The sequence below is a fragment of the Salmo salar genome, chromosome 04 (genome assembly GCF_965601325.2).
Source record: "Salmo salar chromosome 04, fSalSal1, whole genome shotgun sequence".
NCBI classification, from domain to species: domain Eukaryota; kingdom Metazoa; phylum Chordata; class Actinopteri; order Salmoniformes; family Salmonidae; genus Salmo; species Salmo salar.
Genome location: NC_138294.1, coordinates 15,111,302 through 15,136,132, shown reverse-complemented (window position 1 = coordinate 15,136,132; position 24,831 = coordinate 15,111,302). Strand labels below are relative to the sequence as shown.

The 24,831-nt window shown below is 47.1% G+C and overlaps 1 protein-coding gene across 1 annotated transcript in view; it reads left to right on the top strand.

Moving 5' to 3' along the window:
* The window catches only part of LOC106602192 (calcium uptake protein 3, mitochondrial), a 43,842-nt gene that overhangs the window by 12,327 nt on the left and 6,684 nt on the right, over positions 1-24,831 (top strand). Inside the window, exons 5-12 of the mRNA XM_082974134.1 lie at positions 4,783-4,797; positions 7,712-7,726; positions 7,790-7,872; positions 8,870-8,941; positions 11,812-11,853; positions 18,027-18,122; positions 22,703-22,797; positions 23,191-23,362. Coding sequence (XP_082830260.1) covers positions 4,783-4,797; positions 7,712-7,726; positions 7,790-7,872; positions 8,870-8,941; positions 11,812-11,853; positions 18,027-18,122; positions 22,703-22,797; positions 23,191-23,362 — 590 coding nt within the window. The remainder of the gene's footprint in view (positions 1-4,782; positions 4,798-7,711; positions 7,727-7,789; positions 7,873-8,869; positions 8,942-11,811; positions 11,854-18,026; positions 18,123-22,702; positions 22,798-23,190; positions 23,363-24,831) is intronic.

Genomic DNA, 24,831 nt, shown 5'->3' with positions numbered 1-24,831 from the left:
TGATAATTATAACACGCTCAGCAGCATGCCATACTGCCTTCCCCAACCAGGAAGCTAAATATAAACCTCACTCAATTATGTACCTCTCCTCCCTCTACCCCTCTCTCTCTCTCTCTCTCTCGTCCCTCTACCCCTCTCTCTCTCTCATCCCTCTACCCCTCTTTCTCCTCTCCTCCCTCTACCCCTCTCTCTCTCTCTCGTCCCTCTACCCCTCTCTCTCTCTCTCTCCTCCCTCTACCCCCTCTCTCTCTCCTCTCCTCCCTCTACCCCTCTCTCTCCTCTCCTCCCTCTACCCCTCTCTCTCCTCTCCTCCCTCTACCCCTCTCTCTCCTCTCCTCCCTCTACCCCTCTCTCTTTCCTCTCCTTCCTCTACCCCTCTCTCTCTCCTCTCCTCCCTCTACCCCTCTCTCTCTCTCCTCCCTTACCCCTCTCTCTCTCCTCTCCTCTCCTCCCTCTACCCCTCTCTCTCTCCTCTCCTCCCTCTACCCCTCTCTTTCTCCTCTCCTCCCTCTACCCCTCTCTCTCTCCTCTCCTCCCTCTACCCCTCTCTCTCCTCTCCTCTCCTCCCTTACCCCTCTCTCTCTCCTCTCCTCCCTCTACCCCTCTCTCTCTCCTCTCCTCCCTCTACCCCTCTCTCTCCTCTCCTCCCTCTACCCCTCTCTTTCTCCTCTCCTCTCTCTACCCCTCTCTCTCTCTCTCCTCTCCTCCCTCTACCCCTCTCTCTCTCCTCTCGTCCCTCTACCCCTCTCTCTCTCTCCTCTCCTCCCTTTACCCCTCTCTCTCTCCTCTCCTCCCTCTACCCCTCTCTCTCTCCTCTCCTCCCTCTACCCCTCTCTCTCTCCTCTCGTCCCTCTACCCCTCTCTCTCTCTCCTCTCCTCCCTTTACCCCTCTCTCTCTCCTCTCCTCCCTCTACCCCTCTCTCTCTCCTCTCCTCCCTCTACCCCTCTCTCTCTCCTCCCCTCCCTCTACCCCTCTCTCTCTCCTCTCCTTCCTCTACCCCTCTCTCTCTCCTCTCTTCCCTTACCCCTCTCTCTCTCTCTCGTCCCTCTACCCCTCTCTCTCTCCTCTCCTCCCTTACCCCTCTCTCTCTCTCGTCCCTCTACCCCTCTCTCTCTCTCCTCCCTCTACCCCTCTCTCTCTCCTCTCCTCCCTCTACCCCTCTCTCTCTCTCTCTTGTCCATCTACCCCTCTCTCTCTCCTCTCCTCCCTTACCCCCCTCTCTCTCTCGTCCCTCTACCCCTCTCTCTCTCTCTCTCTCCTCCCTCTACCCCTCTCTCTCTCCTCTCCTCCCTCTACCCCTCTCTCTCCTCTCCTCCCTCTACCCCTCTCTTTCTCCTCTCCTCTCTCTACCCCTCTCTCTCTCTCTCCTCTCCTCCCTCTACCCCTCTCTCTCTCCTCTCGTCCCTCTACCCCTCTCTCTCTCTCCTCTCCTCCCTTACCCCTCTCTCTCTCCTCTCCTCCCTCTACCCCTCTCTCTCTCCTCTCCTCCCTCTACCCCTCTCTCTCTCCTCTCGTCCCTCTACCCCTCTCTCTCTCTCCTCTCCTCCCTTTACCCCTCTCTCTCTCCTCTCCTCCCTCTACCCCTCTCTCTCTCCTCTCCTCCCTCTACCCCTCTCTCTCTCCTCCCCTCCCTCTACCCCTCTCTCTCTCCTCTCCTTCCTCTACCCCTCTCTCTCTCCTCTCTTCCCTTACCCCTCTCTCTCTCTCTCGTCCCTCTACCCCTCTCTCTCTCCTCTCCTCCCTTACCCCTCTCTCTCTCTCGTCCCTCTACCCCTCTCTCTCTCTCCTCCCTCTACCCCTCTCTCTCTCCTCTCCTCCCTCTACCCCTCTCTCTCTCTCTCGTCCCTCTACCCCTCTCTCTCTCCTCTCCTCCCTTACCCCTCTCTCTCTCTCGTCCCTCTACCCCTCTCTCTCTCTCTCTCTCCTCCCTCTACCCCTCTCTCTCTCCTCTCCTCCCTCTACCCCTCTCTTTCTCCTCTCGTCCCTCTACCCCTCTCTCTCTCTCCTCCCTCTACCCCTCTCTCTCTCCTCTCCTCCCTCTACCCCTCTCTCTCCTCTCCTCTCCTCCCTTACCCCTCTCTCTCTCCTCTCCTCCCTCTACCCCTCTCTCTCTCCTCTCCTCCCTCTACCCCTCTCTCTCCTCTCCTCCCTCTACCCCTCTCTTTCTCCTCTCCTCTCTCTACCCCTCTCTCTCTCCTCTCCTCCCTCTACCCCTCTCTCTCTCCTCTCGTCCCTCTACCCCTCTCTCTCTCTCCTCTCCTCCCTTTACCCCTCTCTCTCTCCTCTCCTCCCTCTACCCCTCTCTCTCTCCTCTCCTCCCTCTACCCCTCTCTCTCTCCTCTCGTCCCTCTACCCCTCTCTCTCTCTCCTCTCCTCCCTTTACCCCTCTCTCTCTCCTCTCCTCCCTCTACCCCTCTCTCTCCTCTCCTCCCTCTACCCCTCTCTCTCTCCTCCCCTCCCTCTACCCCTCTCTCTCTCCTCTCCTTCCTCTACCCCTCTCTCTCTCCTCTCTTCCCTTACCCCTCTCTCTCTCTCTCTCGTCCCTCTACCCCTCTCTCTCTCCTCTCCTCCCTTACCCCTCTCTCTCTCTCGTCCCTCTACCCCTCTCTCTCTCCTCCCTCTACCCCTCTCTCTCTCCTCTCCTCCCTCTACCCCTCTCTCTCTCTCTCGTCCCTCTACCCCTCTCTCTCTCCTCTCCTCCCTTACCCCTCTCTCTCTCTCGTCCCTCTACCCCTCTCTCTCTCTCTCTCTCCTCCCTCTACCCCTCTCTCTCTCCTCTCCTCCCTCTACCCCTCTCTTTCTCCTCTCGTCCCTCTACCCCTCTCTCTCTCTCCTCCCTCTACCCCTCTCTCTCTCTCCTCCCTCTACCCCTCTTTCTCTCCTCTCCTCCCTTTACCCCTCTCTCTCCTCTCCTCCCTTTACCCCTCTCTCTCCTCTCCTCTCCTCCCTCTACCCCTCTCTCCTCTCCTCCCTCTACCCCCCTCTCTCTCCTCTCCTTCCCCCATCTACCCCTGTATTACAGTTTTTCTCAGTCGCTTTGGTGCATTTTTCACATCATCCCTAACATGTGCAAAATAATAAGTGCATTTCTCAGAACAATTTGTACAAACTGCAATATACAATAGATGTGTTTCTAAAGCTAGTCAGTCACTAAAAATCCTTAGTACATCTCTCAAAGGTAAATATTCATGCCAATGATCATGTCAGTGTCATCAGAATGATAAGTCATTGAGTCATTGTTCACGAACAAGGTCGTCAAAATGTTTAGGCATGTTGTCAATGGAACTGTGTACTTTGACAGTATTACCTGATGTAAACTTAGGCTACAGTTTGGATGACAGTGACTGTATTGAAAATGCACAAGGCTGCACTTCTATGGCATATATCAATTTCAACAGTACTATTTACATATTACTGCATGTGGGTTATTGATTGAAAGAGACCGGACAACCCAAGGGACACAAAGGAAAAAAAACACTACATCAGAATGAAACACAGGAAACCACCCCTAAGGTACAACTTTGCCCGCAGCGCTGTTCTAGTGCTGTCTCTACACATCCAGACGTTCCTGTCTGTCGGCCCACATATTCTCATCCACATCACACCGGATATTTTCCCTTCCAATGCAACGTGGAAAGAATCTTCTGGAATGCCTTATCCATCCTCTGCAGGCGTCTACTGTGATGTCCTCACATGCTGCATCCATTGCAGCCAGCAGGGTCATCTGTGTGTGTGGCTGACGATCGTACACCTTCCACCTCCATGCTGAAAAGCACTCCTCCATTGGGTTAAGGAATGGTGAATAAGGTGGGAGGAATTCTATCAGCATCCCCGGGTGGGTCACAAACCATTGCCTGATGATGTTTGATCGATGGAAACTCACATTATCACAAATGACCACATACTTTGGCAAATCCTCTCTAAACAGACCCCTCTCATCATCAGGGATGAGAGCCCTGTAGAGAGTCTGTAAAAAGTTGAGTAGATGCTGGGTGTTGTATGGCCCTATAAGGGGGATATGGGTTAGGACACCATGCTCCGAAATAGCAGCACACATGGTGATATTTCCTCCCCGTTGGCCTGGCAAATCCACAGTAGCTCTGTGACCGATGATATTCCTTCTGCATTTGGTCAGGTTGAAGCCAGCCTCATCCACGTAGACAAAGTCGTGAGAGGGTTCACTTGATTCCAACTCCATTATACGCTATATCCCAGAACACACAGTTGAATTTGTTTTGGTAATGAAGAGTGACATAAAATGTACATATATTGCATGTTCCTTCCACAGCAATGGGAATGTGTGCAGTTTATGCTTACTGTACTATGTATCACTATAAAATGTTGCTGTAAAGTAGTTACATAGATATATGTTTTACCTGTACATACTGGTATCGTAGCTCCTTAACTCTGTCCTCCTTCCTTTGGAATGGTACACGGTACAGCTGTTTCATACTCATCTGGTTTCTACAGCACCCGGTCGATGGTTGAGATGCTAACCGTCTGGATGTTTTCAAAGACATCGTTGTCTTCTATAATGGTCCTTTTGTATTTCCCTGAGTCTCATGGCATTGTTTGCTCGGACCATGGTGCAAATAGCCTCCTCCTGTTGAGGTGTGAAAAGGCGTCCTCTGCCACCGGTTTGAGGTAATCTTGCAGTCCTATGTGGGGAAAAATGCAGTGATGCGTCGCACACTTTCACATAGACAAAAACTATGCGAACACACATTTTACTGTAAAACATACAGGTGGGTGCATGTAAGGTGCAGTATGTATCTGTATAGAGTATATTTCTGTATGCTGTGAAATACAAGTGGACTACTGTGATATGAAGCATTGTGTATGTGTGGGGTTGATCTCCCAATATTCGGCTGCACCCTTCGACCCGCCTCACCCACTGTAAGGCCATGATTGACAACATGGTCTACAATAGTGGCCCTTATGTCATCAGATATCCTCTTCTGCCTCTTCCTCTGTTTTGCCTTCCACCACGCATCCTTGCTCCTCTTCTTCCTCCTCTTGGCTGTTGACCCTGTTCGTTTCCTGGTCCATCCATTATTGGAAAATTGCAACTCTGCGTTGTGGTCTGTCTATATATGCTTGCCAATTGATTCTTCATGAGATGCACCTTTGAGCAATTTAGACAACTGGTTGATTGTTGGTTGAACTAACGCTTTACATTCCTTCATGAGTGAGGGTCAATTTCACCTGCACCATTCATCAATTCACGTTTCTGTACAAAAGGTCTAATAGAAATGTGTAAAACTATGCTTGACAGTTTATGACAAATAGTTCAACAATTTTGCATGTAATGGCTTATGCAAGGAACTAATGCCTAGATGTTCTGAGGGGTAAGACTATTCAACAGAGAACCATCTACTATCTTTTGATCAACATGACATGAGCAATTGAAAATGTGGAAAAAAGCTGACACTTGTACATTATCAATTGCAATATGTACAAAAGCAATTGCAATTTGTTCAAAGGAATAAGAAATTGCTTTAATGATGTGCACAAGAGACTAGATTATTTGGAATTTGTACAAGTAGTATCAAGAATGGCACTTTTGATCTAAGAAATGCACCAAAGCGACTGTAACACCAGAGAGTTACACGCACCGCATTCATACACACATGCATCTCTCTTTCTCCTTCTCGTTCTCTCTCTTTTTCTATCCCTCTATAATCCCTCTCTTCTCTACTCCCCTTTAACCCTGTGTTAATGCAAGAGAGTTCTTCCTTCCTTCCTTCCTTCCTTCCTTCCTTCCTTCCTTCCTTCCTTCCTTCCTTCCTTCCTTCCTTCCTTCCTTCCTTCCTTCCTTCCTTCCTTCCTTCCTTCCTTCCTTCCTTCCTTCCTTCCTTCCTTCCTTCCTTCCTTCCTTCCTTCCTTCCTTCCTTCCTTCCTTCCCTCCCTCCCTCCCTCCCTCCTCATCTTTAATTCACCACACAATAGTATCTCCAAAACTGTTATAAGTCGTTTGTATGCAGATCATCCTCATATTATGACCATATGTTTATTCAGTTATGTGTTCTGTTATGAAACCAGCGTTAAGATAAGATAAATCACAAGTTAAGACAAGAAAAGATAAAACACAAGTTAAGACAAGATAAGATAAAACACCAGTTAAGATAAGATAAAACACGAGTTAAGATAAGATAAAACATGAGTTAAGACAAGATAAGATAAAACACAAGTTAAGACCAGAAAAGATAAAACACGAGTTAAGACAAGACAAGATAAGATAAAACACGAGTTAAGACAAGATAAAACATGAGTTAAGACAAGATAAGATAAAACACGAGTTAAGACCAGAAAAGATAAAACACGAGTTAAGACAAGACAAGATAAGATAAAACATGAGTTAAGACAAGATAAGATAAGATAAAACATGAGTTAAGACAAGATAAGATAAAACATGAGTTAAGACAAGACAAGATAAGATAAAACATGAGTTAAGACAAGATAAGATAAAACATGAGTTAAGACAACATTGAAAATTGAGTGGCTTTGAGACAGGTGCTTAGCAGGTAACCTAGCGATTAGAGCATTGGGCCAATAACCGAAAGGTTGCTCGTTTGAATACCCGAGCCGACAAGGTGAAAAATCTGTCGATGTGCCCTTGAGCAAGGCACTTAACCTTAATATGCTCCAGGGGCGTTGCACCACAATGGCTGACCCTGTAAAACAACACATTTCACTGCACCTATCCAGTGTATGTGACAATGAAAGATATTATTTAGTAAATAAAGACATTTCAACAGTTCAACTCTTATAAATGTAGGTATTCATCATATAGTCCTTCATAGGTATTCATCAACATGTAGGTATTCATCATATAGGCCTTCATCAACATTGTTACAATAAAAACACACCTTGGAGGCATATATTGCTTTTTCTACGTCCCAAATGGCACCCAATTCGCTATATAGTGCACTACTTCTGTCCATGGCCCTGGGGAAAAAGTAGTGCACTACATAGGGAATAGGATGCTATTTGGGACGCAGGCTTGAGACTGGCGTTGACAGTCCGTGCAGATAAATCTCCAGCCACACTCTGAGGTGCTGCTCTGCTGTTGTTGCTCACTGAGGGTCTAACAAGGCAATGAAGCATCTCAGTCATCGCTGCTACACTTTGCGTGGTAACCCAGCGCTGGGATAATGTTTACATAGCACTCGCCAAGGTGAGAGAGAAAGATCCACAGGTATGCATGTACATTGTAGTCATTTAACAGACGCTCTTATCCAGAGCGACTTAAAGGGGCAATTAAGGTTAAGTGTCTCGCTCAAGGGCACATCAACAGATTTTTCACCTAGTCCGCTCAGGGATTCAAACCAGTGACCTTTGGGTAACTGGCACAATGCTCTTAACCACAAGGCGACCTGCCGCCCCAGTATTCATTCAATACAGCTGATTAAACTGAGCCTAAAGATTCATTCATGGACATCATTTTAACAGTAGTGATGTAGTGAGATATGTGGGATGGTAACAATGATAACACAGACAACTGTGTCAAATTACATTGATGTGTTTGAGCAAAACAGATCACACAACAGATCTTGCTATCATCTGGTTACACTGATAGCAGAACACATAATGACTTGAGTCCAGTCCCTGTGGTGTTGAGATCACTCATCTTAATGGACAGCTGAAATACACTTGACGGGTTTGAGCAAAACACAACATATCTTGATATGATCTGGATGCATGTAGAAGCATGCATAACCACTAGTAGTCCATTCAGTCCCTACGGTGTGGAGATCAGTCATCTTCATACCTCCTCCTCTTCCTCAGAGCCCCACGCAGGCTTCAAGATCGCCTTCAACATGTTTGACGCCGACGGGAACCAGATGGTTGACAAGAGAGAGTTCCTAGTAGTGAGTTACCCTTACTGCCCCCTTAATAAATAAAGAATTGGATTTGAATAATGCATTTAACAGTTTTATGTGTCAAGAAGATAACTGCTGCACACTGTTGATCTCACACATCATCTCTGTGCAACCCTCTCCTCTCCTCTCCTGTCCTCTCCTCTCCTCTCCTCTCCTCTCCTCCTCTCCTCTCCTCCTCTCTCCTCTCCTCTCCTCTCCTCTCCTCTCCTCTCCTCTCCTCTCCTCTCCTCTCCTCTCCTCTCCTCTCCTCTCCTCTCCTCTCCTCTCCTCTCCTCTCCTCTCCTCTCCTCTCCAATTCCTCTCCTCTCCTCTCCTCTCCTCTCCTCTCCTCTCCTCTCCTCTCCTCTCCTCTCCTCTCCTCTCCTCTCCTCTCCTCTCCTCTCCTCTCCTCTCCTCTCCTCTCCTCTCCTCTCCTCTCCTCCTCTCCTCTCCTCTCCTCTCCTCTCCCCTCCCCTCCCCTCCTCTCCTCTCCTCTCCTCTCCTCTCCTCTCCTCCTCTCCTCTCCTCTCCTCTCCTCTCCTCCTCTCCTCTCCTCTCCTCTCCTCTCCTCTCCTCTCCTCTCCTCTCCTCTCCTCTCCTGTCCTGTCCTGTCCTGTCCTCTCCTCTCCTGTCCTGTCCTCTCCTCTCCTCTCCTCTCCTCTCCTCTCCTCTCCTGTCCTGTCCTGTCCTGTCCTGTCCTGTCCTCTCCTCTCCTGTCCTCTCCTCTCCTCTCCTCTCCTCTCCTCTCCTCTCCTCTCCTCTCCTCTCCTCTCCTCTCCTCTCCTCTCCTCTCCTGTCCTGTCCTGTCCTGTCCTGTCCTGTCCTCTCCTGTCCTCTCCTCTCCTCTCCTCTTCTCTCCTCTCCTCTCCTCTCCTCTCCTCTCCTCTCCTCTCCTCTCCTCTCCTCTCCTCTCCTCTCCTCTCCTCTGCTCTCCTCTCCTCTCCTCTCCTCTCCTCTCCTCTCCTCTCCTCTCCTCTCCTCTCCTCTCCTCTCCTCTCCTCTCTAGCTGCAGGAGATCTTCAGGAAGAAAAATGAGAAGAAGGGGAGGAAAGGAGATGTGGAGAAGTCAGCTCAGCTGGTAAGAGCAAACAAGAGGAAGAGAGAGTATATTTGGAAGTGTGTGTGTGTGTGCCGTGCATGCGTGCATGCATGTGTTCAAGCTAATTTCCCCCACAGCAAGCAGCAGGACCAGACCTCTCCCAACAGTGTCTCTAAACCCAAGTCAAACAACAATGCCTGTTTTATTGAGTTTCTGTTATGCTATTGAAAATGTCTTTACGAAGAATTATATACCAAGAATAGATCATAAATCTGTCTTGCCTACTACTTACTAAAGCTACATACTGTGTACTAATACTACATACTATTTAGAATGTTCTGTTTAGTGAAAACGAATGCAGTATGCGACACGTATCAACATACTAGACTCACCTATACTGAGATCTAATGATTAACTGTGTTGTGTCCCGCCATTCGTTTATTTTGGTAGCGCATCCCCTTATCTCATTATCAGATGAATATCAGCTGTTGTCAAACACACGCCAGTCTGAAAAAACACGTATCTCTCTCAACAGCATGCAGCGAATTCTACTAGTGAAAAACCAAAATGACTATGACATCCTGGCATTGGAAACTTGTAACATTTCATAAACTATAAAACGTTCTATTTTCACACACCCAAAATGCCTAATATTTTAGTACGCAAGTACGGGCATTCGGACACGGCTCATGTGTGTTGAACTTGTTGTCAATACTGAATTGAGGGGTCAAAGACATCATATTTGAAGAAGAAAAAAGATTTATCGTACAGTATAATATGACATTAAAACATCAACCTCCAAGCATGTTCAGGACTTGTTCTGTCGCCTAGTGCTTTCCCACACTTCACACACACACACACACACACTACAGAGAGTGCATTCGGTTCACTTTGAAGTTAAGAACCCTCTCGCTTGCGTCAGGACCGGCGGGAGACGAGCAGAGCCAAAATGGCCTCCTTTCCCAGTGTTTTGTGGATGGGTGACATCTTCCGTAAGCAGCCCATGTGGCCCAACATAAACAAGAGGATCTGATAGAGAGATAAGAGGGGATGAGAGGGGATTGTGGGAGTTTCTGTGGCTTTAGCTTCAGAGGGACCAGACACACTTAGCCAGACGGCTCCTCGGAGGGGCACAGCTGAGGAATGTTGTTTAAAGCCTGGGTCCTAAATGGCACCCTACAGAGGTAGGATCTTCATTTGAGCCGGTTTGTTACAGCAGGAAAATAATCCTGCAGCAACAGGAAATGTGAATTATTATGTGTATTATATTGAATTACCATTTTTGTAGGGGTTGATACATTTTCCGTAAGGGAAAATCAAGTCGGACATTTCAAAGTGGAAATTACAAACTTCAGAAGACTTTTTAAACCTCCAATCCACTACAAGTTTAACATTTCCTGCAGTTCTCCTGCAACAGGGTGATCAAATTAAGATCCTACATCTGTATTCCCTTTATAGTGCACTACTTGTGCACTCAATTTCCTATAGACGGGTTGTCTGACAACGTCACGGAAATGATGCTCGTGCACCGATGTGGCCGGCAGGCGTGCGTTGTTATGATTCTGAACGGTCAGATAGCAGCAATGACAACAAGCTGCCATGTGGGGAATTGTGGATTGCTATTTTCAGCTCGTTTCATCTTGTTATTGATACCATGTCTTGTTTTGACTGATGTCATGTCTATGCTAATATGGCAAACGTGCTACCTACAGTAACAACTGTAACGATGTATTTGAGAGACAAGTGCTCATTGTGGACCTTTATGTTTTCAATAAACATTGGAGACTAAATATAGTTTACGTGTTGTCAACAGTCTAAACCAACCACGTCTGTTTTGCCCCATAGTTGCACACGCCTCGGTTTTGCTGCTAAACAACCAACCTCCTATATAGTGCGCTACTTTTGCACCCTATTCACTATATACTGCACTCATTCTGACCAGAGCCCATAGTCAATATAAGTGCGCTATATACAGGTGTAGGATCTTAATTAGAGCTAGTTTGCTACAGGAGGAAAATAATCCTGCTTCTACAGGAAATGTGAATTATTATGTGGATTATAATTTTTTGTTAATTTGTAGGGGGTTGATCCATTTTTTGTTTGGCCAAATAAAGTCTGAAATCTTAAAGTGGAAATTACAAACTTCAGAATCCTTTTTAAAACTCAAATGCACTACAAGTTTGCACTTCCTGCTGTGCAGGAAAATTCTCAGCAATTAAGATCCTACGTCTGTTGGGAACAAGGGGCCATTTCAGACACAGCCCAGATGTCTAATATGTGGCCCACTGATCCTCCGTGCCCCTTCAATAACAGAATCAGATACGCTGCCTCTTTAACGTTAGGATAACGTTATGCTAATGCCTCTTTAACGTTAGGATAACGTTATGCTAATGGTGTGTGTATATTAAGGTACCATGGGAATGATACAGTCATATGGTGCTATCTGTGACAATCTGACGGCATGTTTTGTGAGCTGTATTACCAGTGTAGCACGTTGTGAACACACACTTTATCCTTTACATAGTGGATGTCCCAAATGGCACCCTATTTCATATGTAGTGCACTACTTTTGACCAGGGCTCTGGGTCAAAAGTAGGTCACTTTCTAGGAAACAGGGTGCCATTTTGGATGCAGCAGTGGTTTACTTTATTGTAGAAATATGACCTATAGAGAAGTAATACCTGTAGACCATGTTGTGTTATGTTGTGTAGCTACAAGTGTGTTGGTTTACGGTAGCAGTACTCCTGTTGTGCATTTGAGCCAGTGTGTCTCTCCTTGCATGCATCTATTCTAACATGTGACCTTTCTCTTCTTCCTCCTCTCCCTCCTCCTCTTCCTCCTCCTCTACTTCCTCCTCCTTTTTTGACCGCATGCCGTGTCGTCCTCCTCCTCGTCTCTCTGTGTAAAAGAGTATGCAGCTCTACGGATATCAGGTTGCTCCCATCAACAGCGTATGTATCAACCCAACCGCGCCAGAAATGGCACCCTATTCCCTATATAGTGCACTACTATTGTCCAAAAGTATTGCGTTAGTGAATAGGGAGCCATTTCGGACACACCTGTGTACCTTTGTCCCTGGTCAAAACTCTGTGTATATCTAGATCTATAGAAATAGAGTGAACTAGTTAGAAATCCATTGAAATAGACCTTCCTTGTGTTCTGGCTGTCTGTCATATTGACTGAGCGATTGATTGCGGAGGGGTGGTGGAGGAGTAATGATTCTAGGGGTCAGAGAGAGGGGTGGAGGAGTAATGATTCTAGGGGTCAGAGAGAGGGGTGGAGGGGTGGTGGAGGAGTAATGATTCTAGGGGTCAGAGAGAGGGGTGGAGGGGTGGTGGAGGAGTAATGATTCTAGGGGTCAGAGAGAGGGGTGGAGGGGTGGTGGAGGAGTAATGATTCTAGGGGTCAGAGAGAGGTGGAGGGGTGGTGGAGGAGTAATGATTCTAGGGGTCAGAGAGAGGGGGGGAGGGGTGGTGGAGGAGTAATGATTCTAGGGGTCAGAGAGAGGGGTGGGGGTGTGGTGGAGGAGTAATGATTCTAGGGGTCAGAGAGAGGGGGGGAGGGGTGGTGGAGGAGTAATGATTCTAGGGGTCAGAGAGAAGGGCGTCAACAAAAGTGGATGATTTGATTTAGAATGACTAAGAAACACTCTGGCTTAAAACAGAACCAAGCATTGTCCCCCCAAAAATTGGGGGGGGATTTTGACAAATAGTATGGATAGTAGAGTGAGCACACATTTTGAAGTAAGCACCTTACATGTAAGTAAGTACCCTCAATGAAGTAAGCAGACTCTAGTAAGGACCCTGTGCAAATAAGATCACTCTAGTGATGTAATAACCCTATGAAGTCAGCACAGTCCTTATGATGTAATCACCCTATGAAGTCAGCACAGACCTTATGATGTGAGCACTCTATGAAGTCAGCACAGACAGTCCTTATGATGTAAGCAGCCTTTGAAGTAACCACAGTCCTTATGATGTAAGCATTTTATTAAGTAAACACAGTCCTTATGGTATAAGCACACTTTGAAGTCAGCACACTTTATGAAGTCAGCACAGTCCTTATGATGTAAGCACTCTCTGAAGTGAACACAGTCCTTATGATGTAAGCACACTATGAAGTCAGCACGTTCCTTATGATGTAAGCACACTATGAAGTCAGCACGTTCCTTATGATGTAAGCACTCTATGAAGTCAGCACATTCCTTATGATGTAGCACACTATGAAGTCAGCACGTTCCTTATGATGTAAGCACTCTATGAAGTCAGCACGTTCCTTATGATGTAGCACACTATGAAGTCAGCACGTTCCATATGATGTAAGCACTCTATGAAGTCAGCACACTTTATGAAGTAAGCACAGTCCTTATGATGTAAGCACACTCTATGAAGTACAGTGAGGGAAAAAAGTATTTGATCCCCTGCTGATTTTGTAGGTTTGCCCACTGACAAAGAAATGATCAGTCTATAATTTTAATGGTAGGTTTATTTGAACAGTGAGAGACAGAATAACAACAAAAAAATCCAGAAAAACGCATGTCAAAAATGTTATATAATGATTTGCATTTTAATGAGGGAAATAAGTATTTGACCCCTCTGCAAAACATGACTTAGTACTTGGTGGCAAAACCCTTGTTGGCAATCACAGAGGTCAGATGTTTCTTGTAGTTAGCCACCAGGTTTGCACACATCTCAGGAGGGATTTTGTCCCACTCCTCTTTGCAGATCTTCTCCAAGTCATTAAGGTTTCGAGGCTGACGTTTGGCAACTCGAACCTTCAGCTCCCTCCACAGATTTTCTATGGGATTAAGGTCTGGAGACTGGCTAGGCCACTCCAGGATCTTAATGTGCTTCTTCTTGAGCCACTCCTTTGTTGCCTTGGCCGTGTGTTTTGGGTCATTGTCATGCTGGAATACAAACTCACGACCCATTTTCAATGCCCTGGCTGAGGGAAGGAGGTTCTCACCCAAGATTTGACGGTACATGGCCCCGTCCATCGTCCCTTTGATGCGGTGAAGTTGTCCTGTCCCCTTAGCATAAAAACACCCCCAAAGCATAATGTTTCCACCTCCATGTTTGACGGTGGGGATGGTGTTCTTGGGGTTATAGGCAGCATTCCTCCTCCTCCAAACTCGGCGAGTTGAGTTGATGCCAAAGAGCTCCATTTTGGTCTCATCTGACCACAACACTTTCACCCAGTTGTCTTCTGAATCATTCAGATGATCATTGGCAAACTTCAGACGGGCATGTATATGTGCTTTCTTGAGCAGGGGGACCTTGCGGGCGCTGCATGATTTCAGTCCTTCACATTTAACATTTACATTTAAGTCATTTAGCAGACGCTCTTATCCAGAGCGACTTACAAATTGGTGCATTCACCTTATAATATCCAGTGGAACAACCACTTTACAATAGTGCATCTAAATCTTTTAAGGGGGGGTTAGAAGGATTACTTTATCCTATCCCAGGTATTCCTTAAAGAGGTGGGGTTTCAGGTGTCTCCGGAAGGTGGTGATTGACTCCGCTGTCCTGGCGTCGTGAGGGAGCTTGTTCCACCATTGGGGTGCCAGAGCAGCGAACAGTTTTGACTGGGCTGAGCGGGAACTGTGCTTCCTCAGAGGTAGGGAGGCGAGCAGGCCAGAGGTAGATGAACGCAGTGCCCTTGTTTGGGTGTAGGGCCTGATCAGAGCCTGAAGGTACGGAGGTGCCGTTCCCCTCACAGCTCCGTAGGCAAGCACCATGGTCTTGTAGCGGATGCGAGCTTCGACTGGAAGCCAGTGGAGAGAGCGGAGGAGCGGGGTGACGTGAGAGAACTTGGGAAGGTTGAACACCAGACGGGCTGCGGCGTTCTGGATGAGTTGTAGGGGTTTAATGGCACAGGCAGGGAGCCCAGCCAACAACGAGTTGCAGTAATCCAGACCTGGAGTGCCTGGATTAGGACCTGCGCCGCTTCCTGTGTGAGGCAGGGTCGTACTCTGCGAATGTTGTAGAGCATGAACCTACAGGATCGGGTCACCGCCTTGATGTTAGTGGAGAACGACAGGGTGTTGTCCAGGGTCACGCCGAGGCTCTTAGCACTCTGGGAGGAGGACACAAGGGAGTTGTCAACCGTGTTGGCGAGATCATGGAACGGGCAGTCCTTCCCCGGGAGGAAGAGCAGCTCCGTCTTGCCGAGGTTCAGCTTGAGGTGGTGATCCGTCATCCACACTGATATGTCTGCCAGACATGCAGAGATGCGATTCGCCACCTGGTTGTCAGAAGGGGGAAAGGAGAAGATTAATTGTGTGTCATCTGCATAGCAATGATATGAGAGACCATGTGAGGATATGACAGAGCCAAGTGACTTGGTGTATAGCGAGAAGAGGAGTGGGCCTAGAACAGAGCCCTGGGGGACACCAGTGGTGATAGCACGTGGTGCGGAGACAGATTCTCTTCACGGCGTAGTGTGTTACCAATTGTTTTCTTGGTGACTATGGTCCCAGCTGCCTTGAGATCATTGACAAGATCCTCCCGTGTAGTTCTGGGCTGATTCCTCACCATTCTCAGGATCATTGCAACTCCACGAGGTGAGATCTTGCATGGAGCCCCTGGCCAAGGGAGATTGACAGTTCTTTTGTGTTTCTTCCATTTGCGAATAATCGCACCAACTGTTGTCACCTTCTCACCAAGCTGCTTGGCGATGGTCTTGTAGCCCATTCCAGCCTTGTGTAGGTCTACTATCTTGTCCCTGACATCCTTGGAGAGCTCTTTGGTCTTGGCCATGGTGGAGAGTTTGGAATCTGATTGATTGCTTCTGTGGACAGGTGTCTTTTATACAGGTAACAAGCTGAGATTAGGAGCACTCCCTTTAAGAGTGTGCTCTAATCTCAGCTCGTTACCTGTATAAAAGATACCTGGGAGCCAGAAATCTTTCCGATTGAGGGGGGGTCAAATACTTATTTCCCTCATTAAAATGCAAATCAATTTATAACATTTTTGACATGCGTTTTTCTGGATTTTTTGTTGTTGTTATTCAGTCTCTCACTGTTCAAATAAACCTACCATTAAAATTATAGACGGATCATTTCTTTGTCAGTGGGCAAACGTACAAAATCAGCAGGGGATCAAATACTTTTTTCCCTCACTGTAAATGTGTGCACTGTATAGGGAATAGGGTGCCATTTGAGACATAGCCAGTGATATTCAGTGTTGATTCCAGGTTAACCCATAGAGGACTCTCTGATGACAGATCAATAGGCTGTCTACGTGGTCATGTTTAGACTATAGCCCTGTCTCTCACTCAGCCTTAATGCACATTTCCCTCCACTCACTGTGGAGGAGTGAAGGAACATAATGGTCTATACTCAAACACAGCCCCAGAACCAGGCCACTGTCTGTCCCCCTACAGAGGAGCAGACGTCTCCCTCCTGTCACTAACCTGATGGACGACAGGCCAGTACAACCTGTGATGTTCAATGGCCGCCCCTGTATTCCCCTATAGAGAGAGACAAGACAGGTGGCCAATCACTGTATTCCCCTATAGAGAGAGACAAGACAGGTGGCCAATCACTGTATTCTCCTATAGAGAGAGACAAGACAGGTGGCCAATCACTGTATTCCCCTATAGAGAGAGACAAGACAGGTGGCCAATCACTGTATTCCCCTATAGAGAGAGACAAGACAGGTGGCCAATCACTGTATTCCCCTATAGAGAGAGACAAGACAGGTGGCCAATCACTGTATTCCCCTATAGAGAGAGACAAGACAGGTGGCCAATCACTGTATTCCCCTATAGAGAGAGACAAGACAGGCGGCCAATCACTGTATTCTCCTATAGAGAGAGACAAGACAGGTGGCCAATCACTGTATTCCCCTATAGAGAGAGACAAGACAGGTGGCCAATCACTGTATTCTCCTATAGAGAGAGACAAGACAGGTGGCCAATCACTGTATTCCCCTATAGAGAGAGACAAGACAGGTGGCCAATCACTGTATTCCCCTATAGAGAGAGACAAGACAGGTGGCCAATCACTGTATTCCCCTATAGAGAGAGACAAGACAGGCGGCCAATCACTGTATTCCCCTATAGAGAGAGACAAGACAGGTGGCCAATCACTGTATTCCCCTATAGAGAGAGACAAGACAGGTGGCCAATCACTGTATTCCCCTATAGAGAGAGACAAGACAGGTGACCAATCACTGTATTCCCCTATAGAGAGAGACAAGACAGGTGGCCAATCACTATATTCTCCTATAGAGAGAGACAAGACAGGTGGCCAATCACTGTATTCCCCTATAGAGAGAGACAAGACAGGTGGCCAATCACTGTATTCCCCTATAGAGAGAGACAAGACAGGTGGCCAATCACTGTATTCCCCTATAGAGAGAGACAAGACAGGTGGCCAATCACTGTATTCCCCTATAGAGAGAGACAAGACAGGTGGCCAATCACTGTATTCCCCTATAGAGAGAGACAAGACAGGTGGCCAATCACTGTATTCCCCTATAGAGAGAGACAAGACAGGTGGCCAATCACTGTACCGGTTGTGTGCTATAGATGAGGTTTCAACACTATTCTGTTGCTTGTGCTTCAGTCTGTACAGACATTGCGAGTGGTTTCTACTTAACGACTTTAGTTGAGTGAATGCGATAGCAGATGTTGTCTTCTGTGACGTGTGTCATTCAAAGTGATAGTCACACCACCATGCTGTACCGGCGTCGGTTGACTGGAGCGAAGGAATGGAGTCAAATGATGTCTTGTTAAATGTCTGACTCATCTGAGGGATGTGGGAGGTAGGGTAGTAGTAAAACCATTCCCCTGTGGAGGAATCCAGGGTTGGATTGCGTGATTGTATCAACTGTGATACGATGACAAATCATTCTACTATAATAGTGATATCACTGTGAGACTGTTCATTATTTAAATGTGACTGGGATCCGTCTTCTATACGATTAGCATATCACTAAGCCAATCCCTACAATCTTGGGATGAAATCTTTCATTTGGTCTTTGATTGATTGTCGATTTCAAACGAGATCGAGAGAAATGATCATGGTTATTCCTTCATATCATCCTCTCTTCCCTCCTTTAGTTGTCCTCTGTTTTTCTTTTACGATGTTTGTGCTTCTGGTAAAAAACTCCTGCAGGTGGTTAAAACAGACAGTCATCAGTTTGTGTCCAGGAGCTATTGGGACGTTCTGAGGCGCGGCGCCAGTCAAGCCCTGTTTTCAGACCTGGCAGAGGTACACCTGTCCTCTGTACACCCTCCCTCCCTCGTTTCTTTCTCCCCTCCTTCTTTTCCGCCATCTATCCCTCCATCCCTCTGTCATTTGCAGCATAGATCCATTTAGCAGTTCTCAGACCTGGCAGAGGTATACTGGTCTTCTGTCCTGGCAGAGGTATACTGGTCTTCTGTCCTGGCAGGGGTATACTGGTCTTCTGTCCTGGCAGAGGTATACTGGTCTTCTGTCCTGGCAGAGGTATACTGGTCTTCTGTCCTGGCAGAGGTATACTGGTCTTCTGTCCTGGCAGAGGTATACTGGTCTTCTGTCCTGGCAGAGGTATACTGGTCTTCTGTCCTGGCAGAGGTATACTGGTCTTCTGTCCTGGCAGAGGTATACTGGTCTTCTGTCCTGGCAGAGGTATACTGGTCTTCTGTCCTGGCAGAGGTATACTGGTCTTCTGTCCTGGCAGAGGTATACTGGTCTTCTGTCCTGGCAGAGGTATACTGGTCTTCTGTCCTGGCAGAGGTATACTGGTCTTCTGTCCTGGCAGAGGTATACTGGTCTTCTGTCCATTCATTCGTCCATTTGTGTCTCTCATACCCAACCATCCCTCTCTTGGTTTCTAGTGGTTCTTTTAGTCACTTGATCCCATCCCTCCTTTGACTAGAAAACGTAAAAACTCTTCCCTTGGTTTTGACCCATCCATCCATAGCCATAGGACAGCTATGTCACTGTGTAATCTATGGTTTTTCTGTATTAGATTCTTAGATTCAGATGTTTGTTTTATTGTTATAAACCCTATTTGTTTCTCTTGCGTTTCATGCTTATCGATGTTACCTTCCGCCACCCCTTTGACGTGTCCGTAATGAATCTCTGTGTTGGTTCCTGGTGGTTGTTGTTACCTGCATGTCAGCCACCGTTTGTCAAGAAAATACAGTTAGAAAACGTTCTTAGCATAAAATACAGTGACGACCTGCTTAGCTACAAAGTGCTATACCAAAACAACATCATCATTCTGGCACCGCGCACACACACACAAACACAAACACACCCACACACACTTTAGATCATTGCCGTCCGTCTACAATTGAGCACGGCTGACTTGGCAGTCCAGTGTTTCTCCGCCTGACGATTTGTTTGGCAGCCTATTTGTTGGCTAATAGGTGGCTAGCAGCGGAAGCAGAGGAGAGACAATAACACTGGAAGACTGCAGGAGATCATGGAGATGACCTGTATTTACATAGACTGGACCCTTTCATCTAGAGGCTATCAAAGAGAGAGAGAGAGAGAGAGAGAGACACAGAGAGAGAGAGAGAGGAGGGATGTGTGTTTAACTCCTATTCAGGTTCTCTATCATGATGAGTCTCCCATTAGGCCCCCTGTGTTTGTCTGTGTCAGAAAGGACTGTCTGGCTGGCTGACTCTCCAGCCCTCCAATAACAGGTCTAATGTGTTATTCAGGAGAGGGGGGGGGGGGGGAGTGAGCGAGAGAGAGAGACGTTTTAGGGGTTGACATCAGTAATCACTGTTTTTCACCTGTGTTCTGAGATCAAAGGCCACAGCGGGGACACACACACACAAACACACACACAAACCAGGTGCTGACTCGCACGCCTGGTGGGCGTGATAACCATTATGTCGTCGATAGCGGTGAGCTCACATACTCGCGCTCCCCAGCTTCCAGGAATCGAGAGGCGTCAGGTCGTGATCTCACTCTTCCAGGAGAGAGAGAGGGAGAGAAAGAAAGAGAGAGATGGGGGGTAGAAAGGAGAGGAAGTAAACATGTGTATTGTCTAGTCTGGGCGCAAAGAGAATGTGTCATATAAGGGCTTGCCTTTCGAAGAAGCTAGTCATTTCACCACATATATTTTACAAGTTTATTCCTTTTACAAAAATAAACACATCCTCAAATCACAGATGCCATGAGATACAAGAAGTTGTACGTTTTATAAGGAAGCCACTTGAAGAAGATAGTCAGTTTAAGTATGACAGAGTGATACTTAATTTCTATGTAAAGCTATACAAAACAAAAATATAAACACAACATTTAAAGTGTTGGTCCAATGTTTCATGAGCTGAAACAAAAGATCCCAGAAATGTTCCATACTCACAAAAAGCTTATTTCTCAAAAATGCACAAATTTGTTCATCCCTGTTAGTGAGCATTTCTCTTTTGCCAAGATAATCCATCCACCTGACAGATGTGACATATCAAGAAGCTTATTAAACAGCATGATCATTACAAAGGTGCACCTTGTGCTGGGGACAATAAAAGGCCACTAAAATGTGCAGTTTTGTCACACAACACAATGCCACAGATGTCTCAAGTTTTGAGGCAGCATGCAATTGACATGCTGACTGCAGGAATGTCCACCAGAGCTGTTGCCAGATAATTGAATGTTCATTTCTCTACCATAAGCCACATCCGACGTCGTTTTAGAGAATTTGGCAGTACATCCAACTGGCCTCACAACCACAGACCAGGTGTAACCACGCCAGTCCAGGACCTCCACATCCGGCTTCTTCACCTGCGGGATCATCTGAGACCAGCCACCTGGACAGCTGATGAAACCGAGGAGTATTTCTGTCTGTAATAAAGCCCTTTTGTGGGGAAAAACTCATTCTGATAGGCTGGGCCTGGCTCGCCTCCTGCTCAGGCATGTGAAATCCATAGATTAGGGCCTAATAGATTTATTTCAATTTACTGATTTCCTGATATAAAATGTGTCTAAGTAAAATCTTTGAAATTGTTGTATGTTGCGTTTATATTTTTGTTCAGTATATAATTAGTGGAAGAATCTAAAAGTTACACAAGTGAAACTGACTGACCCGACAGGATAAGTGTTAGTTTTTACTGTGACGTAATGCTACTAAACATGATTTCCTTTGAGATACACTGACTCGTCCCTATACAGCATGTGAAATAGACCTATCCTTACATGATTTCTCCATTCTCTTTTAGTTGCATTGTTTTTAAATTCCATCCCTGGGGAGTACATTTTAATTCTACACAGTATGATGTTTCCAAACAACATCTGGCTTCGGCCGTGAAAAGTGCCTTCATTTGGGCCGTCAAGCGGAACAACGACAATGTCTCTTCTTTCAATTCTGTTCTTTTTTCCTTTGAATTATTTTTTCCGTTCCCTGGTGGATTAGGACTTTAGACTAAAGGTATTAGACATTTGCCAGCCTGGTCTCAGATCAGTTTTATGCTGTCTAGTCACAGTTGACTTAACCTTGGCGAGACAGCACGGACTGACCTGGGACCAGTTTAATTATCCGTATAGCATCGTGCTGAATCTGAACATGGCTGAATGCAGTCTCCCCCTATGGAGAAGGATATGATGAGAGTTTGCCAATGCCAGTTACACTCTGCCTTCAGCATGACGCCAGATTGGTTGGATTGGGGGAAGGGTGGGGCATGGCGGGGAGAGGGACGAAGTCTATTGGCCCATTTGGTTTTTATATCAGTCATCGATCGATATCGCCCTCTCTGTGTCCTTGGAAGCTCAGACAGGGTTCCTCGGGATTTGGCCTGTATCCGTTATTATGTGATAAAGCCCAGTCATATAAACACCTTTTTCTGAATTATCCCCTCCTACACACACACACACACACACACACACACACACACACACACATGCTGATACACCCACATTCCCCCTTTTCCGGAATTTTCCCTCTCCCCGGGATTAAGGTAGTGTTAAACAGCGGATTACAAAACCACGGTAAATACATAAACATCCCAAATACACCCTAATTGGTTTCAAATATCCCAGATCCCTTACAAAGCCCACGCAGAAGAGAGGGAAGGGATATTTTGTACACAGAGAGAGTGGTTAAGAGGGCAGAAAGAAAGAAAACATGAAAGAATTCATAATTACTTCAAAGACACCTGATTATGTTACAGTCTTTTAGAAAAAGGTGGAATCCTGCTCACATTCTTGTACACATTTCTGTTGCGGTGGGTTTTCTGTTCTGCTGTGGTTTTCTATGTGTGGCTTTTGGGGGTTTGAACAGAAGTGCATGGGATGGGGTGGCATATGTGCCTGTCTCAGCTAAAATGACGGTGTGTCGTCTGTCTCCTCCGCTCTCTCTCTTTCTCCTCCTTCTCTCTGTGTGTCTACAGGCATGTCTTTGTGTGTGTCTGTCTGTCCGTCTGTCTATAGCCTTACCTGTCTGTCTGTCACACTGCTGGCTGCAACACTACCATTTATCAGTCTGGGCTGCACAGGAATATCCGATCTACACACCATCCGGATAGCCCTAATCCAATATGTCTACTAACAGCTATAACACACGGATGGTTTGGAGATCAGTGGATCTGTGCAGGTGCTGCTCAGACTCAAGCCTTGTTGTGAACACTTAGTGAAGCTGATTGATTGATTGACTTGACTGACTGTTGTTGCCCCGTTGATGCACCTCATATGCGACTGGCTGGTTGTTCGGCACGATGGCTGCCATCTTGGATTCATGACCCCGCCCACACGGACCGGTCCCCACTCCTCATTCAATCAGAGAGCGTGTTGTATGTCAGTCACTGCATTGTTTTTCTTTTCTCCCCGCCCCCTCTGCCCCTGTCTGGCCAATGGGATGGCAGCGTGCGGAGGAGGGTATGATGATTGACACCACACTGCTGGTGCACTTCTTTGGGAAGAAGGGGAAGGCGGAGCTGACCTTCGACGACTTCTACAGGTATCGCCATGCCGATGAATTGATTCATCCTAATAGAGCCCTATAAAATGACGGTCTGTGGAACATAGTTCATCTACTCTGTCGCTTGTTTCAGTTTTACTGCTCTCTCATACTCAGATATAGTATTCAGTTACTCTCACACACATACTGCACTACCATAGACACATACTGCACTACCATAGACACATACTGCACTACCATAGACACATACTGCACTACCATAGACACATACTGCACTACCATAGACACATACTGCACTACCATAGACACATACTGCACTACCATAGACACATACTGCACTACCATAGACACATACTGCACTACCATAGACACATACTGCACTACCATAGACATGTACCTTCTCTCTGTCACTTGGTCCTCTCTCTCCCCCAGGTTCATGGATAACCTACAGACAGAGGTTTTGGAGATAGAGTTCCTGACCTACTCTAAAGGCATGACCACCATCAGTGAGGAGGACTTTGCCTGCATCCTGCTGCGTTACACCAACGTAGAGAACATCAGCAGTTACCTGGACAACGTCCGCCAGAGCATCCCTGACGAGAAGGTAGAGGAACACACACACACATGAGAAGGTAGAGGAACACACACACACATGAGAAGGTAGAGGAACACACACACACATGAGAAGGTAGAGGAACACACACACACACATAAGAAGGTAGAGGAACACACACACATATGAGAAGGTAGAGGAACACACACACATGAGAAGGTAGAGGAACACACACATGAGAAGGTAGAGGAACACACACACACATGAGAAGGTAGAGGAACACACACACACACATGAGAAGGTAGAGGAACACACACACATATGAGAAGGTAGAGGAACACACACACATGAGAAGGTAGAGGAACACACACATGAGAAGGTAGAGGAACACACACACACATGAGAAGGTAGAGGAACACACACACACACATGAGAAGGTAGAGGAACTGAGAAGGTAGAGGTACACACACACACATGAGAAGGTAGAGGAACACACACACACATGAGAAGGTAGACTACATCTAGAACCTTGAATCATAGCATGACACGAGTCTGGTCAAGTACTCTATCCTCTACTTTCCCCGCCCCTCTCTCCTCCTCTCTCTCCCCCTCTCTCCCTCCCTCCCCCTCTCTCTCTCCCTCCCTCTCTCTCCCCCTCTTTCCCTCCCTCCCCCTCTCTCCCTCTCTCCCCCTCCCTCCCCCTCTCTCCCTCTCCCTCTCTCTCCCCCTCTCTCCCTCTCTCCCTCCCTCTCTTTCTCCCTCTCTCTCCTCTCCCTCCCTCTCTCCCTGCCCTCTCTCCCTCTCTCTCTCTCTCCCTGCCCTCTTTCCCTCTCTCTCTCTCTCTCCCTCTCTCTCTCCTTCTCTCCCTCTTCTACTTCCACATTTCATACTCATAGTCCTGGGCCGTATCCACAAAGCGTCTCGGAGTAGGAATGTTGAACTACGATCAGTATAGCCTTTTAGTTCATAATGAATGAGGTTATAGGGCCAGGTGGGGTCCTGATCCTAGATCAGAACTTCTACTCTGAGATTCTTTGTGGAAACGGGTCCTGTACTCAAATAGACCCCACCCTCCCAGCCTCCCTCCCTCTCCCCCAGCCTCCCTCCCTCCCTCCCTGTCTCCCTCCCTCCCTGTCTCCCTCCCTGTCTCCCTCCCTGTCTCCCTCCCTCCCTGTCTGTCTGTCTGTCTGTCTGTCTGTCTGTCTGTCTGTCTGTCTGTCTGTCTGTCTGTCTGTCTGTCTGTCTGTCTGTCTGTCTGTCTGTCTGTCTGTCTGTCTGTCTGTCTGTCTGTCTGTCTGTCTTTCTTCCACAACCCACACTTTCTGTTTACCTCCCTTTACTCTCTCACCCCTTTAACCTCCTCCATGTCTCTCCCAACACCCCACTCCCCATCTCAGCCCTTCCTGCCCCACCTGACCCCCTGACCCCTATTCCCCCCTCCTACCCTCTATATTTGTGTTCCCACCTTGTTATGGTCCTCCGGGCACTGTGTCTTCTTCTCTCTACACCTGAATGCACCA